At 30.4% G+C, this 16,964-nt stretch overlaps 1 protein-coding gene across 1 annotated transcript; it reads right to left on the minus strand.

Moving 5' to 3' along the window:
- Nucleotides 1–12,617: 12,617 nt before the first annotated feature.
- On the minus strand, nt 12,618–14,535 carry LOC111908832 (uncharacterized). Its single transcript, XM_023904630.2, has 5 exons — nt 13,910–14,535; nt 13,508–13,649; nt 13,232–13,391; nt 12,931–13,131; nt 12,618–12,845 (listed from the first exon to the last, which is right to left on the minus strand). The coding sequence occupies exons 1-5, from the start codon at nt 14,400–14,402 to the stop codon at nt 12,840–12,842; spliced, it is 1,002 nt and encodes a 333-aa protein (XP_023760398.1). The 5' UTR covers nt 14,403–14,535; the 3' UTR covers nt 12,618–12,839.
- Between the last annotated feature and the right edge of the window lie 2,429 nt (nt 14,536–16,964).

Consider the following 16,964-nt stretch of genomic DNA (forward strand, 5'->3'; position numbering starts at 1 on the left):
CCAACTTGTAACATTCATATATTTTTATAAAAATTTAAACTTGTTCAACCCAACCAAAATCATAATTGTTTACATTGTAGTTTTTAAAACACATTTAACATCATAGTTTTTCCCAAAATCACAAAACATAATATGAGGAGGTGCACGATCAAGGCTTTGCCTTCCCACGATTAACTGAGGTACCTGAAACACAACCCAAAACCATAAGTCAAACGTTTAGTGAGTTTCCCTAAAATATCACCATAACACATAATCATAGATACTTCAGCAACAGCATGCATATAGAACCTTCAGCATGTCTGGACCGTCGCACCATGCCATCTGCCTGTCTGGACCGTTCTCCGGGACTTCAGCCTAACTGGTCCGCCTCACAGGCCTTCAGTCTATCCGGGTTACCCTGGGTATGTTGGCCTTCTACACACAGCAGGACCGCCTCAACCCAACCAACCATCACATATCCACATATAACATAATCAAACATAACTAGCATATACAGGCAGTCACACATGTCTAGCAGATCACTATAACATAGAAAGCATATAATAAACTAGGATAACAATCAAAAAGGCCAGCATTGGTGTCTTCGACCCGAGAGTACAGTGAGGACAACTCACCTCGCACTAAAAACCTCCAGCTGATGGCTCGCTAAAATCCTGAACTATCACAACAAATAAACATCCAATTCATAATCGGATAACCATCCTTGTCTAAGAACCCATACCTAGGGTAAATGGACACTTTACCCTTTCCCTAACTGGACCAAGCCCCATGCCCAATTCTTGATACAAAAGCCCAAGGTTATTCAAGACCCATAATTGGCCTAATTTTCCAAATTGGGCCCAACTCCTTTTTGGGCCTTATCATAAGGTACAACCCTTCACTTTGCCCAAAACACTCATACTCAAATATACCAACAAGGGCCCAAGCATTTAAGCCCAAAAGGTGGCCCAAAAATTGAAGCCCAAACTCCAAAATCCAACAGAAGGCGTACGCATGGTGTACTCCTGCGGTACGCATGGCGTACACCAAGCCTCGCATTGACCCACATCGGGGTGGATGACCGAGTATATGGGGCGTACTCCCCCTTACATGGGGCGTACCCTCGTAGATCCAAAAGTCTCATTTTGTGCTTACTACCTTAAGAACTTAAGCTCAAACTATATATCCATGGTCCAAATGCACCCTAGAGTCATAAAGTCTCCAACTTTATGACTTTACGCGTCCAAAAGTTCTTAATACAAAGTCTTAATCCATTAAGACCCTTCTACCAAATGCATGGGACACTTCTAGCCATTAGGACCTCATTTTTATGACTAAGGAACCCTTTAAGGGTCTGAAAGGACGACTCAAAACATCTAGGGCATGTCATGCTCAAGATGGAGCATTTGGGACCAAAAAGAAACATAAAAAGACCCAAACACGAGATCTATCAAACAAGTCATAAAGTGTGACAACTGCCAATTTTGGGTCAAACAAAATCAACTCGACTAGTATTAGGATTTTAGGATAAGCGCTATGTTTCCTAATGTACAATTTACAATCATAATACAAAGTATCTCTCTGAAATTGCCATTTATCAAACATAAACCCTAATTAGGGTTAACAACGTGAAATTTGATAATTCAAGTATATATTATTTTGGTATAAATAATATTCATAACATAATGTGCTAATGTCTTTGATGATATTGATACTTTTATAATAATTTAAATTGTTATGATTTAAATTAAGAAATTACATATTATTTACCATATTTTTTTATAAAATACCACTCTTTTATAAAAATGCCAATATTTTTTATAGAAATAAAAAGAGTTGACTTTGCTTTTAATAAAAAGCCATGGGAGAAAAAGTTGTCTTACCTTTTCCCCAGAAAATCTATCACCTGACATTTAACCTAGCACACCCCATCCCTACCCTCCTAACCCCCCCCCCCCCAACCCTCATTTCCCTCTCTCTTTTTACTCTCGTCTGAAAGGCCTTTTCCCTTCACCATTTTTCTCCATTTTGTTCTTCTTCTCCAAGAAAAGCTCTCAACTTTCAGTCCTAATTTCTTCCAAGTTAGTTCTTGAACTTTTGGTAAGTACTTCCTTAATCTTCTAGTGATTCTACACACATTCATACTAGTTTCAATCCATTTACACACATTATCATGTGTTACTATTCATAGGATCTTAAAATCTTCAAAGTATTCTTCAAGTGTTCTTGACTTGAAACTTTCCATCTATAACCATTTATTCATCAAGAAAACACACATAAGATGAGTTTATACCCTTTCATTTTCGAGATTTCTAAGTTTTTGGGGGAGAATACAAGTAAGCTTGTATAAATATACAAGTTGTTATGGCTTGCTTACATGTTGTGTAAAAGTGCTAAATACATGAAATAATGTTATTACCAAGCTTTATAGACATTTATATGTAAAAGTATATTTAAAATACAAAACTATGAAAAACAAGTATAAACATGCTATATGTTCTTATGAAAAACTTATAAACACAAAACTATAAAAACTAGGGTTTTTATGAGTATAATATGATTATTCTAGCAAAAATGGTTATAACCAAGTTATTACACCATTTTTGTATAACATAAACCAAAATATGTTATTTTGGACATATGTCTTGGAACTAGTCAAAAATACCAAAAATTTAGTTTTACAAAAAGAATACTTCAAAATCTATCAAAAAAAGGGTTTTCTAACAAACATTGTCATAACTAGGTTATGGCACCATTTTTGTGGGTTTTGACCAAAAATATGTTGTTTAAAACATATAAAGTTAACTTAACCTAAAAATCAAAAAAAGGTAAAAAAATTTTTACATAACTATATTTCAGTGGTTGCCATTTGTGACGTTAAAAGTCAAAAACTAGAAAAATTGTCATTTTCATACTAAGGACTCACTTATTTGTGCTAGATGTAAAATATTTGTTATTTATGAATATCTAAGCATGCTAGCATCTATATATGTAGATATATGTATATATAGGTACAAAAATCAAATATTATAATAAACTATATAAGTATAGTTATGGATCATTAACACTATTGTAACATGTGGAACATAGTGGATAATTATATATATATATATATATATATATATATATATATATATATATATATATATATATATAATGTTATTTTATACTATTTTATTATCATGAAAAAGTGATAATTACACATACAAAGGTTTTCATTACAACAAAACGTAAGCTCATTTATTCAAATTTTGTGAGTCAAAGTCTTCATCGTACCTATCAATGTACCTACAGAAGTCCTGTATTATAACAAGAACTCTCTCGTAAGAGAGTGTGATACTTTTGTATAGATATATACATGACTGACAATCCTGCACCTAAGCTGCTTGCAACAGCTATACCGACAGGTCTGGGGTGACAAATGTCTAACATTCCGACGCCTGAAGAGCGTCGTAACAGGACATCCATGTCTTTAGCACGGTTATAATAACTTACATGGGGAAACAACGATACATTTAGTTTACGGGGAAACATACATTCAAACGGTTTTATATAAATTAAAACTGCATATTACTATTTTAAGTATGGAAATACTTGTACGTTTCGGTCTTAGGGTTTCTAAGACTACAATTCATTTTAAGGAAAATATTGGATTTTCTTGAAACGAACACTATCATTTTACAAGGAAATGCTTACAATTCTTCATACAAACTCTTATGAACTCACCAACTTAATTGTTGAAACTTTTCAAAATTACTTGTATTCTCAGGAAATCACTAAACATGTAACTACATGCTTTTGAGGATGGGACGCTAAGGCGTTAGAAAAATCTTTTTATCATCATATTGTAATTGATTTTGAAACATGTAACTCTTATAACAATGTAACTTTTTTAATTATATTTATGATGGTTGTGTTTGCTTTGATCACTATTATACATTATGTTATGATACAATACAGGTAAGTCATCCACCCCGGACGTTTCCGTCATCCTGGTTTGAGGTGTGACATAAAGGTATGAACTTTATAGCTTTAGCTAGTGGAAAAGAGAGCCAAACTTCCATATACAATCCTTGCTACAAGCTTCCAAGCTTCTTGATGGACTTCTCCTTCCTCTAAAACACCAAGAACACACTTTAGGGCTCTCAATCTCACTCTAGGAGGCCAGGGTTTTGCAAAAATGACTCTAAGGCTTTGGAGGCTGAAAAGATAGGGATAAATGAGTCATAAGGATGCTTAAATACCCCCACAAACCCTAAAACTTAGGGTTTCCTTCGGACACGAGTACACCCTAGTACGCTTAGCGTACCCACATGTACATTTAGCGTACTCCTCTTGGTCCCAAAATTACAAATTTGCCACTAGGGCTTCCCATGATCACTTCCGTTCAATCCAAGGGCGAAGATAACATACATTAAAAACCAAGGGATGAATTTAGAAATACCTGGATTCTCGGGATGTTACACAAAACCTCTGAAAGAACAGCTCATGAAGTCTAGAGTAGACCATACTCAAGAACACCAAGCAAAAGGGACCAAAATGCATGAAACTTAACCATAACAAGAACTAAGAGCAATATTCATCATGGTCAGAGCTTTTTGCCTGAAAATGATGTCAAATGGTGGTGAGATTTTGGATCTAAGGTGGCTCACTCTTCCAAGGTGGTTCTCTCTTCTTCTTATTCCTTCTAAATCACCAAAAGTACCTACAAAATCTAAAAAACACTCTCAAGGAGGATTAGGGTCGTAGATTAACGAAATAGCAAGTGGAGGCTGAAGAGTGAATGAGAATGAGGAGTTAATGATGTTTGTATATGGACAAAGCCCTAAAAATTAGGGTTTGGGATTAATCCTCCGCGTACGCCCACCATACTAAGGTCCGCCCTAGTACGACCAGCATACTAAGTTCGACCAAAATTACCAAAATGTCACTATGGGCCAAAATGCAATGAGTTGTCATACTGGGGGGGGGGGGGGGGGGGGGGAGGGGAGGGTTAATAGGTAAATAATTGAAAATTAAGATGTTACAAAAAATTATGTCAGTTGGGAGGGATATCATGGATGCGGTTTCATGTGTTGTAGAATGTTAGAGGTGGAAATGAGATGAAAGATAAAAACTAATATGAAAGTAAAATGACAAATAAGTTATGGACTTATGGTTTAGGTGGGAACAAATGTTGTGTACATGTATAAGATAAGATTGTATAAATATATGATTACCAAGTATTTTCTTCAAATTATGAATTATTATGTAACAAGTAATATAAAAATCCAATAGTACACTTATTTAAAATTTCAAAATATTTCCCTGAAATTTCGAAGGAATCAAAATCCCATATCTGTATATCTTTACGTATTACTCAAACATTGTTATTATTCCAAGACGAATGGATAATTATCACACTATAATATTCTGAAAGATATCCAGAATCATAATTTTTTACAAGTAGGTTATAACTTATAAGTTATTTCAATCAAACAAAAACATAAAGGACTTTTTATTGTCACATAATTTAAGGGAGGAAAACGGCACAACTACACACATGGCATGATATAGCATGCATATGTAAGTCCTAAAAAGATGGCAGGTTTTAAGGTTTTAAAGAAGAAAATGTGATTAAAAAAAAGTTCTTATTTTCCAGTAATATGTTTTCAATTCTTTAATTTAGATAACGGTTATTTGGTTAAGGAATAAAATAAATAAAAACTCTTACAATTTTAGGTTTTAAATATCCTTAAAAAGTAAAAATTAATATAAAATAACTTATCAGTACACATCAATGTTTATCATATACAACAATTTATGTTTTAGAAGCTTATACAATATATAAATTTTACGATAATCTAAAATATAAATTGGTGTTTATGGCAAAAATTATTGTATACGGTTCACTTCCCGTGAACTAAATGTAAAACTCAATTATTATTTAGTGTTATTATCTCTAAATTACTAGTTTAGTTTTATAATTATTGTGTAATGAATTAAAAAATAAATACTACGATATTTAAATCAAATAAATTTTTTATAATTAATATATACGAATGTGGGTGACAGAATGACCACAATATCTTTTTTAAAAGAATGTGTGGTATAATAAATAAATTAACGAATTAATAAATAAAGGAAGGCTAAATTTGGAGGATGAATGACGAAAGTGCTGAGTTCATGAAAAAAATTAACAAATCAAAATATAATTAAAATCTTTGATATCTTAGTTGTTTATAATCCCACGAACGTGATGTGTGTATCAAAAATATTAATAAATGTAAAAGTAGATAAGTTTGCCTTCGTGACTTCGTGTTATACACGAAATATTGTTTTTAAATTTTCAGATATATATAATATATTGATAATTATTATTATCATTTTTTTTTATTTAACCAATTAAGTTTATAAACAGTGGCAATGTTAGGAAGAATCTAATATCGTATATTTTCTCGTTTTTTAGTCCATAAAACCTATTAACCTATAAACTTTTTGGTGTAATACAAAAAACAAAATAATTTTCATTTAAAAAAATTGTAATAATTTTGTAAAACTTAAATATTTTTCATATATGTTTTCTTTTAAGATTAGATTTTTTTTTCATATATGTTTTCTTTTAAGATTAGATATAATATTATCACATGTTATGTTGTGGGTCATTAATTAAGCAAACTAAAGATGATGGCTACATGTTTGTACATTTCCTAGTGGTGGATAGGATTGTTTTATCGTTATCACATGCTATTACTTATATTAGTCGGTCAAAAGATGGCCAATGAATACGTCAAACGCATAAGATCTAGTGTTTAATTAAAGGTATTATTGATATTTAAAGTGGACCACGTTATTTTTTAAGAAAAAATTTTGTTCAAAAGATCGGTATATAAATCCGTTTGAGACTATTGTGTAAATTTAAAATTTGAATCGTGTAAGTTAGTCATTCAGAAAAAGTTTTTAAACAATATTAATATAAAAAAAAAAGCTTCTAAATTATATATTTATACTTGATGAAATGAACAATATTAATAATGATTTTCATTTACTTTCAATCAAATGCTCAATCTTATGGGAACTATTATGTCACTTCGCGCAGAACATGAAAAACCTTGTAGCTGACCCTGCATATGTTTAACAACAGTTGACATATGTATAAGTAAACATTTTATAGTCAATATGTTTTTCTTTTCATAAAATTTGTAAGATCATCATTTTTTTCATGTTAATAGTATTTGTGCGTTATGGAATATCAAAATAGATAAGTATCTCCTGTTGGATAAATTTTTTGGATATTTGACATTTCTTCTTTGGATAAATATGTACATGGATAATACTATGATGGAGTGGATTTACAAAAAGGTTTTTATTAGATACTTTTAAAACAACTTCAATAATGAATATTTTTGTTTATTTTTAATATTCTTTTTTTAATTATTATTCATAATTATATAACTGAAAAATAAAGTCGCGAATGTAATAAACAACATTGATGATATAGTACGATATTATTTAGTTTTTACTTATTGTTAAACGTACCCTACAATTGAAGAGATTTAGTGACATTCTACACTAAGTGTTATTATTTTTTCATAACTTTTGATCAAAATTAAAACTTGATTATTATTTAATTAATTTTGTTGTGATATTGAAAAATTATACAACAATTGAAAGATAACTTATAGTTTAATTTATTTATAAAAATAAATACAACAATTGAAGATATTTTCACTTCACTTCCCTTCATTGTTCATTTTATTTTACAGATATAACAAGTTTAACTTATCTATATAATAATAATAATAATAATAATAATAATAATAATAATAAAAAGAACAAGAATAATAAAATTGAAATTTATTCTAATAAATGAAAGTTTGTTTGTCACATGTTACACTCTCATTCAATTTGTTAAATGTCATTTGCGGTTATTTTGAATTTTTTTTTTCTATACGTTATTTTATGAGATTTCTTATTTTATTAAATTTCACATAATATTTTAATATAATAATTATAATAAATATAATAATAAATGTATATCAAATTCATTAATGGACTTACCTTTTAATTTTAAAATTCTCAAATTAAAGTTCATTAGTTTCTTTTGTTTATTTATTAAATTTAAAAAATAAAAAAACATTTCAATTTTAATAATTCATTATTTTTTTATTTTCTTATAAATCTAATGTTCTTAAATATTTAGACATTCATATTTAATCTTTTGTTTTAAATTAACATATGTAATACATGGGTCCCACAACTAATTTCTTACTAATTTAAAATAAAAACATAAAAAATATATCTCATCTCTAATAAAAGAATCATGTTTAGGCCAAATGACACATTTCTACACAAGACACTTTTTTAAAGCCTCAACTAATGGTTACCCGCTCATATATTTTTCTCTTTCTGTTGAGTATTTCAATTAGTCCCAGAAATTCAAGAATCTTCAAAACCATCAACCATATCTTTCTCCGAAATTATCAGTACCTTGAATCTCTCTAAAGAAATAAATTTACACTCAACGTCAATGCTCTCCAGATCCACCCTCTCTTGCCACTACTCTACCTTCACCGTCATTTTATACACAAACAAGCCATTTAAGCATACCTCTTTTTTCTGTAAACCATTTTGATCTATAAAACGTACTATAAAATCTCACAATCTGGTCTTCCATCTTCCAGCCGAGAAATCAGTTACTGATAACCGATATATTGGGATTGATTAGCAAGATTCAAAGAAATTATAAAGGTGATCACTTCCAAAATTTAATCTTTGTATAAATACAAGTTCACCACGTTATTTTTTACGGATCGATCGTTGAATGTTTTTAAGCCCTGGAGTTATTTGATCTAGAAGTAGTGAGTTATTTGATTTTTTAACCCTAACGTCGATCAAATTTCATCTTTGGTTTCTTTTGAATTGGATTTTTTCATGTATCTTTTTCCTATTCATCTCTTTCAATTGAATGTTTATGGTTCTATAGATGCTCCTTTGTAAGTTTGTTCCAAGGAATGATGATTTTAATGGTTAGGGTTCATTTTCACTAATTTGTCAACTAATTTTGTTCGGTTAACATTGTTTCTAAACAAACATACCAAGTGTTCCACGAAATTCCTCAATGGTTACTTGAGGTATCCACACAGTAATGGATAAGGCCTCTATTATTATTTCAAATTTTGGTCAAAATCTGATATGTTTAGTTTTTAAACTTGTGTTGACTTTTCTTAAAACTATTACTTTATTTGCAAGGCATTTGACTATACAATTTGTATGATTTTTCTGGAAGAAGGATCTAATCAGAAAACAAAGATTTTGAGAGTAATAATAAACTTACCCACTCTCAATCAAATTTACTTGTCAATTTGACAATTATTGTATGTTGTTACTTGAAAATCAAAATTTTATTGGCTATTTGTTTGTTCAAAATTTTCAGAAAGTGGATTTTCCATTGGAGTGGGATATTCTTGATCTTTGTTAATATGATCTTCTCAAAAATCTGGAAGGTCCTCTTTAGGTTTGTATTTTTTAATTTTTATATCAAGTATTATTTTCAAAAATGATCTTAATTTTTATTTGGATAAATGATAGAAAAAACACTTGAACTTTCATATTTTTATTGATTTAGCCATCTCACTATTTCTTTTGTATTATTTAAACCATTATACTTTTTTTGATAGTTAAAAAAAATTAGTTTGTCGGTTATGGTTTTGTTATTGAGATAAAATACAGAAAACACAGGGTATCTTTTCCATTTTATCTGTTTAGTAGCCATTAGACTATTATCGATTTATCCAATAATTAAAAAAGCAATAGTTTTTTACATCGGTAAAGTGGTGACAATAGGTTTTGCTTTTTCAAAAGTGGGTCGCTGGAAAAGAAATGATTTTTATAAACGAAACTATATAAAAATATATTGGTTAAAATCATTACAAAAAATAATTAAGTGGCTAAATCAATTAATGTTGAAAGTAAGTTGTTACTTTCTTTTTTTTTTTTTTGAATTTTTCGTTTTTTGTGTATTAATGAGTTTATTGTTTCTCATTGTTAATTTTTCTTGTATGCAAGTTAAAAATGAAAAAAAATGATGTTCGTATCTCTCGTATGTTATTTGGATTTCAGTTTTTAATATTTTGGATGTTTGATTCATAAAACTTATGAATCAACTTGATTTAAATGCAACTTTATGTGTTCACCCAAACTCATACTTATCTAATCTACACTATGCCTAACATCTTGCCTAAAGAGTAAAAACCCATTCAATCCATTGTATCAATCTATTCTTAGATTCAGTTTTACATGTATATTATTGCAAAACTAACATCATTGTGTTCAACAGCTCGAGATCAACATTTTAATGTGAAAGCTAAAAGAGAGTATTACGGACCTCATAATCAAAGTTTACCATTTTCTTTACTGGGCAAGAATTTAACCGCAATTACTTTACTTGCCGTCTTAAAACATAATTTTAAATTATCAATTTGATTTCATCCAAATTCTTTTCATTTATCATGGGATATAAAATAATCATTATTTACTTTGATCAGTGAAGTTGATAGAGAAATATTGGATAAGTTGCAACATGTAAAGTCATATAGATTATACAAATACCAAAGAACAATGTTGTAATAGAAAAAGATACGAGTAGGATGTTATTATGCACCAATATTTCAAAGTAATTTGCTATTACTTGCATTTAGGCCTATACAAAACCTACAAACACACAAATAACAATGTATTTTTTTTATCAATTTGTGTAACAAGCACTCCTAGATGCAAGTTTTTCTCTATATTCCATATTGGATATTATTATTAATGTACATTGATTCTGTCAAACTCAAACACTAAGAGTTTATTTGCAATAAATTTATTGTTAATGATAGTATTTTGCTTTATTTCTACAAATTTGGGAAGCTTAGGTACTCTCTATTCATTAATGACCAACAGTAACCTTTAATAATTTTAAGTTTTTTTTTTCTAATTTTCATCTTATTTTGTATATTAATACTACTAATTTGATTACAAAGTTTTAGAATATTAAGGCAACATACTTAGGGCGAATAGCTATTCCGAACTCATGGAAGCCTTAAGAGGGTCAACAAACAGTAAGACGACATATGTGCATAAGAGGTAATTAGCCAGAGTTTAAAATAAATTTAGAAAAAAAACATTTTTGAAATTGTTTTTTTTTTGATGAATTGTTTGTTCTTTTTATTACAACATTGTAATAGGAAGAGATGAATATACTATGCTATAATATGTTTGAAAGTACAATGTTATAATCTATTTCTTTATTAAAGTATTATTCTTTTAACTTTGTTGAAATAGCAACATACATTCAGGATAATAGCATTGCTAATATTGAAAATTTTAAAATTATCAGTTTATCAAAATTAGATATTATCAATTAAATACTATAAACTGGTAAAAAAGAATTAAATCAGTAATTAATAACGAAACTTATCAAGGTTCAGCTAAAATAACTATTTGCAAATGTATTATTAATTATAAATTAAATTTTAAAATTGTTTTACTCTATAAGAGCATCTCCAACCCACTCTCATTCTCCATTTTTTTCTCTCATTTCTTTCATCTCCAACGCTACCCTATTTATTCCCCCATTTTAGGGGAAATGAATAGTATAACACCAAATATGATGTTATACTATTCATTTCCCCCAAAATGGGGATGACTTTGAGTTGTCACTTTTAGTCCCTCTTTTTATATATTTATACATTATTAGTTTATTTTATCTACTAATTATAATTTAAATGTATTATTTAATATTTATAACATTGTATTATGTATTAAATTATATTAATTAACTATAAATATAAAGTTTGTTTTTTGTTCATCAAATTCATATAAAAATTTAAATGCATATTGAAATTTTAAAAAATGATAACATATTTTACAAAAACTTATAATTAAAATATATATTACAAATACGATAACTTATGCTATTAAACTTGTAGTTAACCTATATATTACAATAATAATCTAATAAAAACCAACAAGTTACAATACTATTATTTATTGATTTAATATTTATTTAAAAGTGTGAATGTGTAATATTTTTATAAATGCTTATATAATATTTAGTTATAAGTTTATTATAAATATAATTGTTTGTATTTAATATTAATCTAATGAAAAAAAATATAGATTATATATTTGTTAAAACTAAATTAATAGAGGGATATGTTTGACAATCTATGTAAATTGGAATAATGAAATATACTAGGAATATATTTTTTGGGGGTAAAAATAGAATAAGAATGGAATATGATTGGAGATGAAACACTATTTGCCCTATTTTTTACTCTATTTTTGCGGGGAAAAATAAAAATGGGTTAGAGATGATCTAACCAAATATAACAATAGTTAAAACAAAAACTTAAACATATTATACTTCTTTCCGAACAACCTCCCAAAACTCTATATACTTTATCACTCCGTCATGGTCTTTGGTCTAAGTAGGTCTTGGGTTCAAATCAAAACCCAATCTGTTAGGTTAATAATATATTGGGCCTAAAGTGGGCCAATCCTATATCGACCTTAAGTTTCATTACTTCATACTTCATACTTCATAGGAAATGGACATATCAATAAACAACACTAAATGAAAAAAAAAAAAAGGACCCAAGTGTCATATCATATGATTACAACATGTTTCTCTATTGATTGCTTAACCCAAAAAGTGTACCAAATAAAACCCAACATTCATCATGTCTTCTTAAATCTGAAACGATTTAGCAAAAATCCCGGAAAGAAACGATCCACAAGACCAGTGATGAATGCACATATGAAAATTGAAGTAAATACAATATCTATCTTCATTCAGCTTCATTATATGCAACTAATCTTATTTTTTTTCCCCTTCATTCCTACATTTCACAACATCAAATTAGTAATGGATTCAACCGAAATTTAATATCAACTTTTGTTAAATAAAAATGGAGTATTTATTACCTTGAAGCGTTTTGAGCGTGCGTTATTTTGCGAATAACGAGGTACATACGGCTGATATCTATTAGCTTCACTTCTATTATAATTCCCAGCTGCAACTTTAGGAGTTGACCTATTGTTGACTTCGCTTTGACTTGTAGCATTTCTAAATACGTCATCTTTGTCCCAATTCACCTCATAATCAGCCTTCAAACGAGATCCTTCCTGCAATCCAATCATAAATTCGTAATTTAAAATAAATAAATAAATAAATACATTTTCCAGTTTAGTAGCAAGTGGAATAAAAGAAAACAATGTTTGTTACCTTTTGTAATGATCTTCCACATAACACCTTCAAGGCCTTACAAAACTCGTTATGGTTATCAAATCGAACCAAAATCTTACACTGGAGACCTGGAACTATGTCTTCATCATCTTCATCTGCATCTTTTCCTATACCATCATCTTCACCAACATCAAGATTCCTATTCAGAAAATTTGACAAAAGGAATTTACTATAATATAATATCATATATAAAGTAGATCAAAAAGAAATAAGTAGGAGAATGAAACTGATACTACAAAGGTGTATACTGTATACCTTATCTTTCCTAATGCAGAAAAAATAGTATGAGTGACCAAAATTGAAGGCTTAGATGAAACTCTTGTCTCAGCAAACCAACGTGATGGAACTCCTCTTAGCACAATTGTGTCGGGTTCTCGTTTTCTACCCTTATAATAGCCTGTTCATTTATACATAAAGTTCAATGTTTTATTGTTAATTTAAGGTTAACTATTTCACTGATCCTGCTATTTTGCTAGATTACAGTTGATGATTGTTTAGTCGAACATAACATCATTGATTCTTCATCAAAGTATATGTGTTAATGTTGATTAAACTTATGATTGCTTGGGAAATTATGAAACTGTAAGCATATATGTCTTCCCCTTATGTGAAGAGCACAGCTAGATCGAAAAATGATAATGGAAAATGGATACGAACCTCTATCTCCGCCACCGAAGGCAAAATTCTCCTCCCAATCTTTCCTCATTGCTTCAAAATCATCAGATTGCGGAATCTCAACAGTTAACCTAAACTTAACCCCAACAAGACTTAACTCAATTCCATCAATCTTCGCAACAACCGTCTTCTTCCACTCCCTAACCTTCTTTTCCTGATCTTCGGACGAGCTAGATAGAAAACCTAATTGACGAATGAAAAGCTTACCACGAGCGACGGGATCCTCACGTTTGCGTTTATTGATGTCTTTGAATTTACGAACATGGAGGTCTTCTTCGGGAACAATGACGGAGAATGAGGATTTGAGGAAGTCGATTAAGGAGCGCTTGAGTTGCCATTCGTCGAGTGGTTTGACGGAGGCGTCGGCGCGGTGGACGGTGAGGTTAAGCTTGAAGCGGGGGACCAGGGAGAGGCCACTGTCGAGTTCTAGGGTTTCGGTGGGTAGGAGGGAGTCCGAAGATCGATTGTTGCTCATAGTGCGACTGTGTTTACTAGTTTCCTGTTCGTAGAATCAACGGAAGGAGACAAAGTCTACGGAGTTGCGATTTCAAGGTTTCCCGATTCGAACTTCATAATCAAACACAACCAAATCAGTACAAAAACCTTTTCTCAAAAAAATGTGATAAAAAGTAGTATAACATTTTTATATGGTCAAGGGTTTAAAAGAATTATGTCAAATTCTCACTTGTAATTGATTTAAAATTTAAAAAATAGTAGTGTTTCATAATTAAAAGTAGAAACAAGAACCATCTTGTGCGGGGACGGACGCTGGATTCTGTAGTAGGTATCGCTGGTCCATAATAGGTATTGTCGGTCCATAGTAGGTGTTGCCGGTGGCACATTTTATAGTAGAAAAAAGAAAAAAAAATCAAAAATTTTGCACTACGTCGGGAAAAATTAGGTGTTGTCGCCTTGCCGGTGCCACCGTTGGCACCATACTAGATCCATCCTTGATCTTGTGCTTACTAATGTGTATCTACACATAGCAAATCCGGCAAACAGTTGTCACATCGCACTCACGGTCTTACATTCGTTACAAAAAAACTTAGACCTAATTACTTAATAAAAACATTCATAAATTATATTCTCTTTATGACATATACAAAGAAAAATATGAGGTTTTTAGCATTAAAGGAAGCGAAAAAGAAGGAGATGAAGCAACGAACAAGTACTTGTTCGGCATCTTGTGCTTATTAATGTGTATCTACACATTGCAAATCCGGCAAACAGTTGTCTCATCGCACCCACGGTCTTACATACGTTACATTAAATCTTAGACCTAGTTACTTAATAAAAACATTCATAAATTATATTCTCTTTATGACATATACAAAGAAAAATATGAGGTTTCTAGCATTAAAGGAAGCGAAAAAGAGGGAGATGAAGCAACGAAGTACGTGTTCGACATGGAGCGTTTAGTAGCTTCTAGCTTCTAACTTTTGACAAAACGTTAATTTAAACAAAAAAAAACTTTGTTTGACAGTACGAACGTTTAACTTTTAGTTTAAACAAATCGCTCCAAATCTAAAAGCTACTTCATGTTGGCCGTGTTCGGCAAAACTACCTGGTAGCGGGTAACAGTTAGCGAGTAGCAGTAACCGGTAGTGGGTAGCGGGTAGCATTTGATTTTGGCGCATTTTGTTGAAAGTTTCTCCATATAGCTTTTGATTTTGGGGCGTTTTGTTTAGGCTAAAAGTTAAACGCTCCTATTGTTGAACCAAACTTTTTCTTTTTTACGATCGTTTTCTTTAAAGCTCACAAACACTGTGTGTTGAACACCCCCGTAGCGTTTAACAAAATGCTACTGAGCTTTTTAAACTAATTTCCAAAAGTGCCCTTAAAAGTATATATATATATATATATATATATATATATATATATATATATATATATATAGAGAGAGAGAGAGAGAGAGAGAGAAAGAGAGAGAGAGAGAGAGCTAGGTTCAAATGTTTTTAGTAAGTATTGTGTGCTTAAATGCACCAATGAGAATTCAAGAAATAATAAATCATTAAATAAATCATTAAAGGGTATTGTGGACATTTTATACTTTTAATTAAGGAAATCATTTAATTTAAATCTTGCAATTAAGGAAATAAAGTAATATATTTGACCTAGTCATTTGTGTTCTCATTTATAGGCGTGCATATTGTTCTGTTCCAACCCTAGCACATCTATTTCTTTTTTGCGGCCTTCTTTAGCAACATGTCGGAGTTGTAGAAGACAACCGGAGAGAAGAAAGGCTGGAAGGTCTAAGGCATATTACTCGTTTGGTAAGTCTATTATGTCCCTGTTTCTTATTCTATCTTCTACCTGTCGGAGTTCTAGAAGACAACCAGCGAGAAGAGATGTCCGCTCCTTTTTTGCAACAGCTCTTCTGCTTCGTTTTCCCTCCACGAATCGTAAATGGCATCTCAGGTATCATGTTATCTTCTTTATTCATGTATCATCTTTATTGTGGGTATTTGGAAGAAAGTAGAGTGACAAGGATAGCCCCATAAATTGTCAATTCTCGATTCCAATCAGCTGAGATTTTTATATGGTTCGATTTTTCTCTAAATTCCCAGTTCTTGATTTTAGGTTTGAAGATATAGAAGAATATCATAAACAATGGCATCCTTGTTGGTGGAATTGAAAATATTCTGATTTGTACACCAACTGTTTGTTAATTTGTCTCAGTGAACTTCAATTACTTATTCCAAAATTGGTTATTTCTTGCTTAATGAGTCACTTTCAGTTAGAAGGAAGCATAGAAAAAAATGTAAGTTTGTATGGTTCCAGCTCTTGTATCAGGGCCTTATAATGTAAGTAACATTCTTTATTCATGTGTTCAAGTTGATGAGTTTCAGTTTCTCTTATGTGGATGCTCTTCTTTCTTACAAAATAATGTTTTCAAATCTTATATGAAAACCAAGTTTCTATGCTTTATTGGGTCTGACATATATTTTTTTTCTTTTGATTATGGAATACAATTCTAAGTTGTTTGTGCCTTTTTATTTTTCATCAACACAAATTAATTTACTCTTTGAACTTTGTG

Source organism: Lactuca sativa, chromosome 6 (genome assembly GCF_002870075.4).
Source record: "Lactuca sativa cultivar Salinas chromosome 6, Lsat_Salinas_v11, whole genome shotgun sequence".
NCBI lineage: Eukaryota > Viridiplantae > Streptophyta > Magnoliopsida > Asterales > Asteraceae > Lactuca > Lactuca sativa.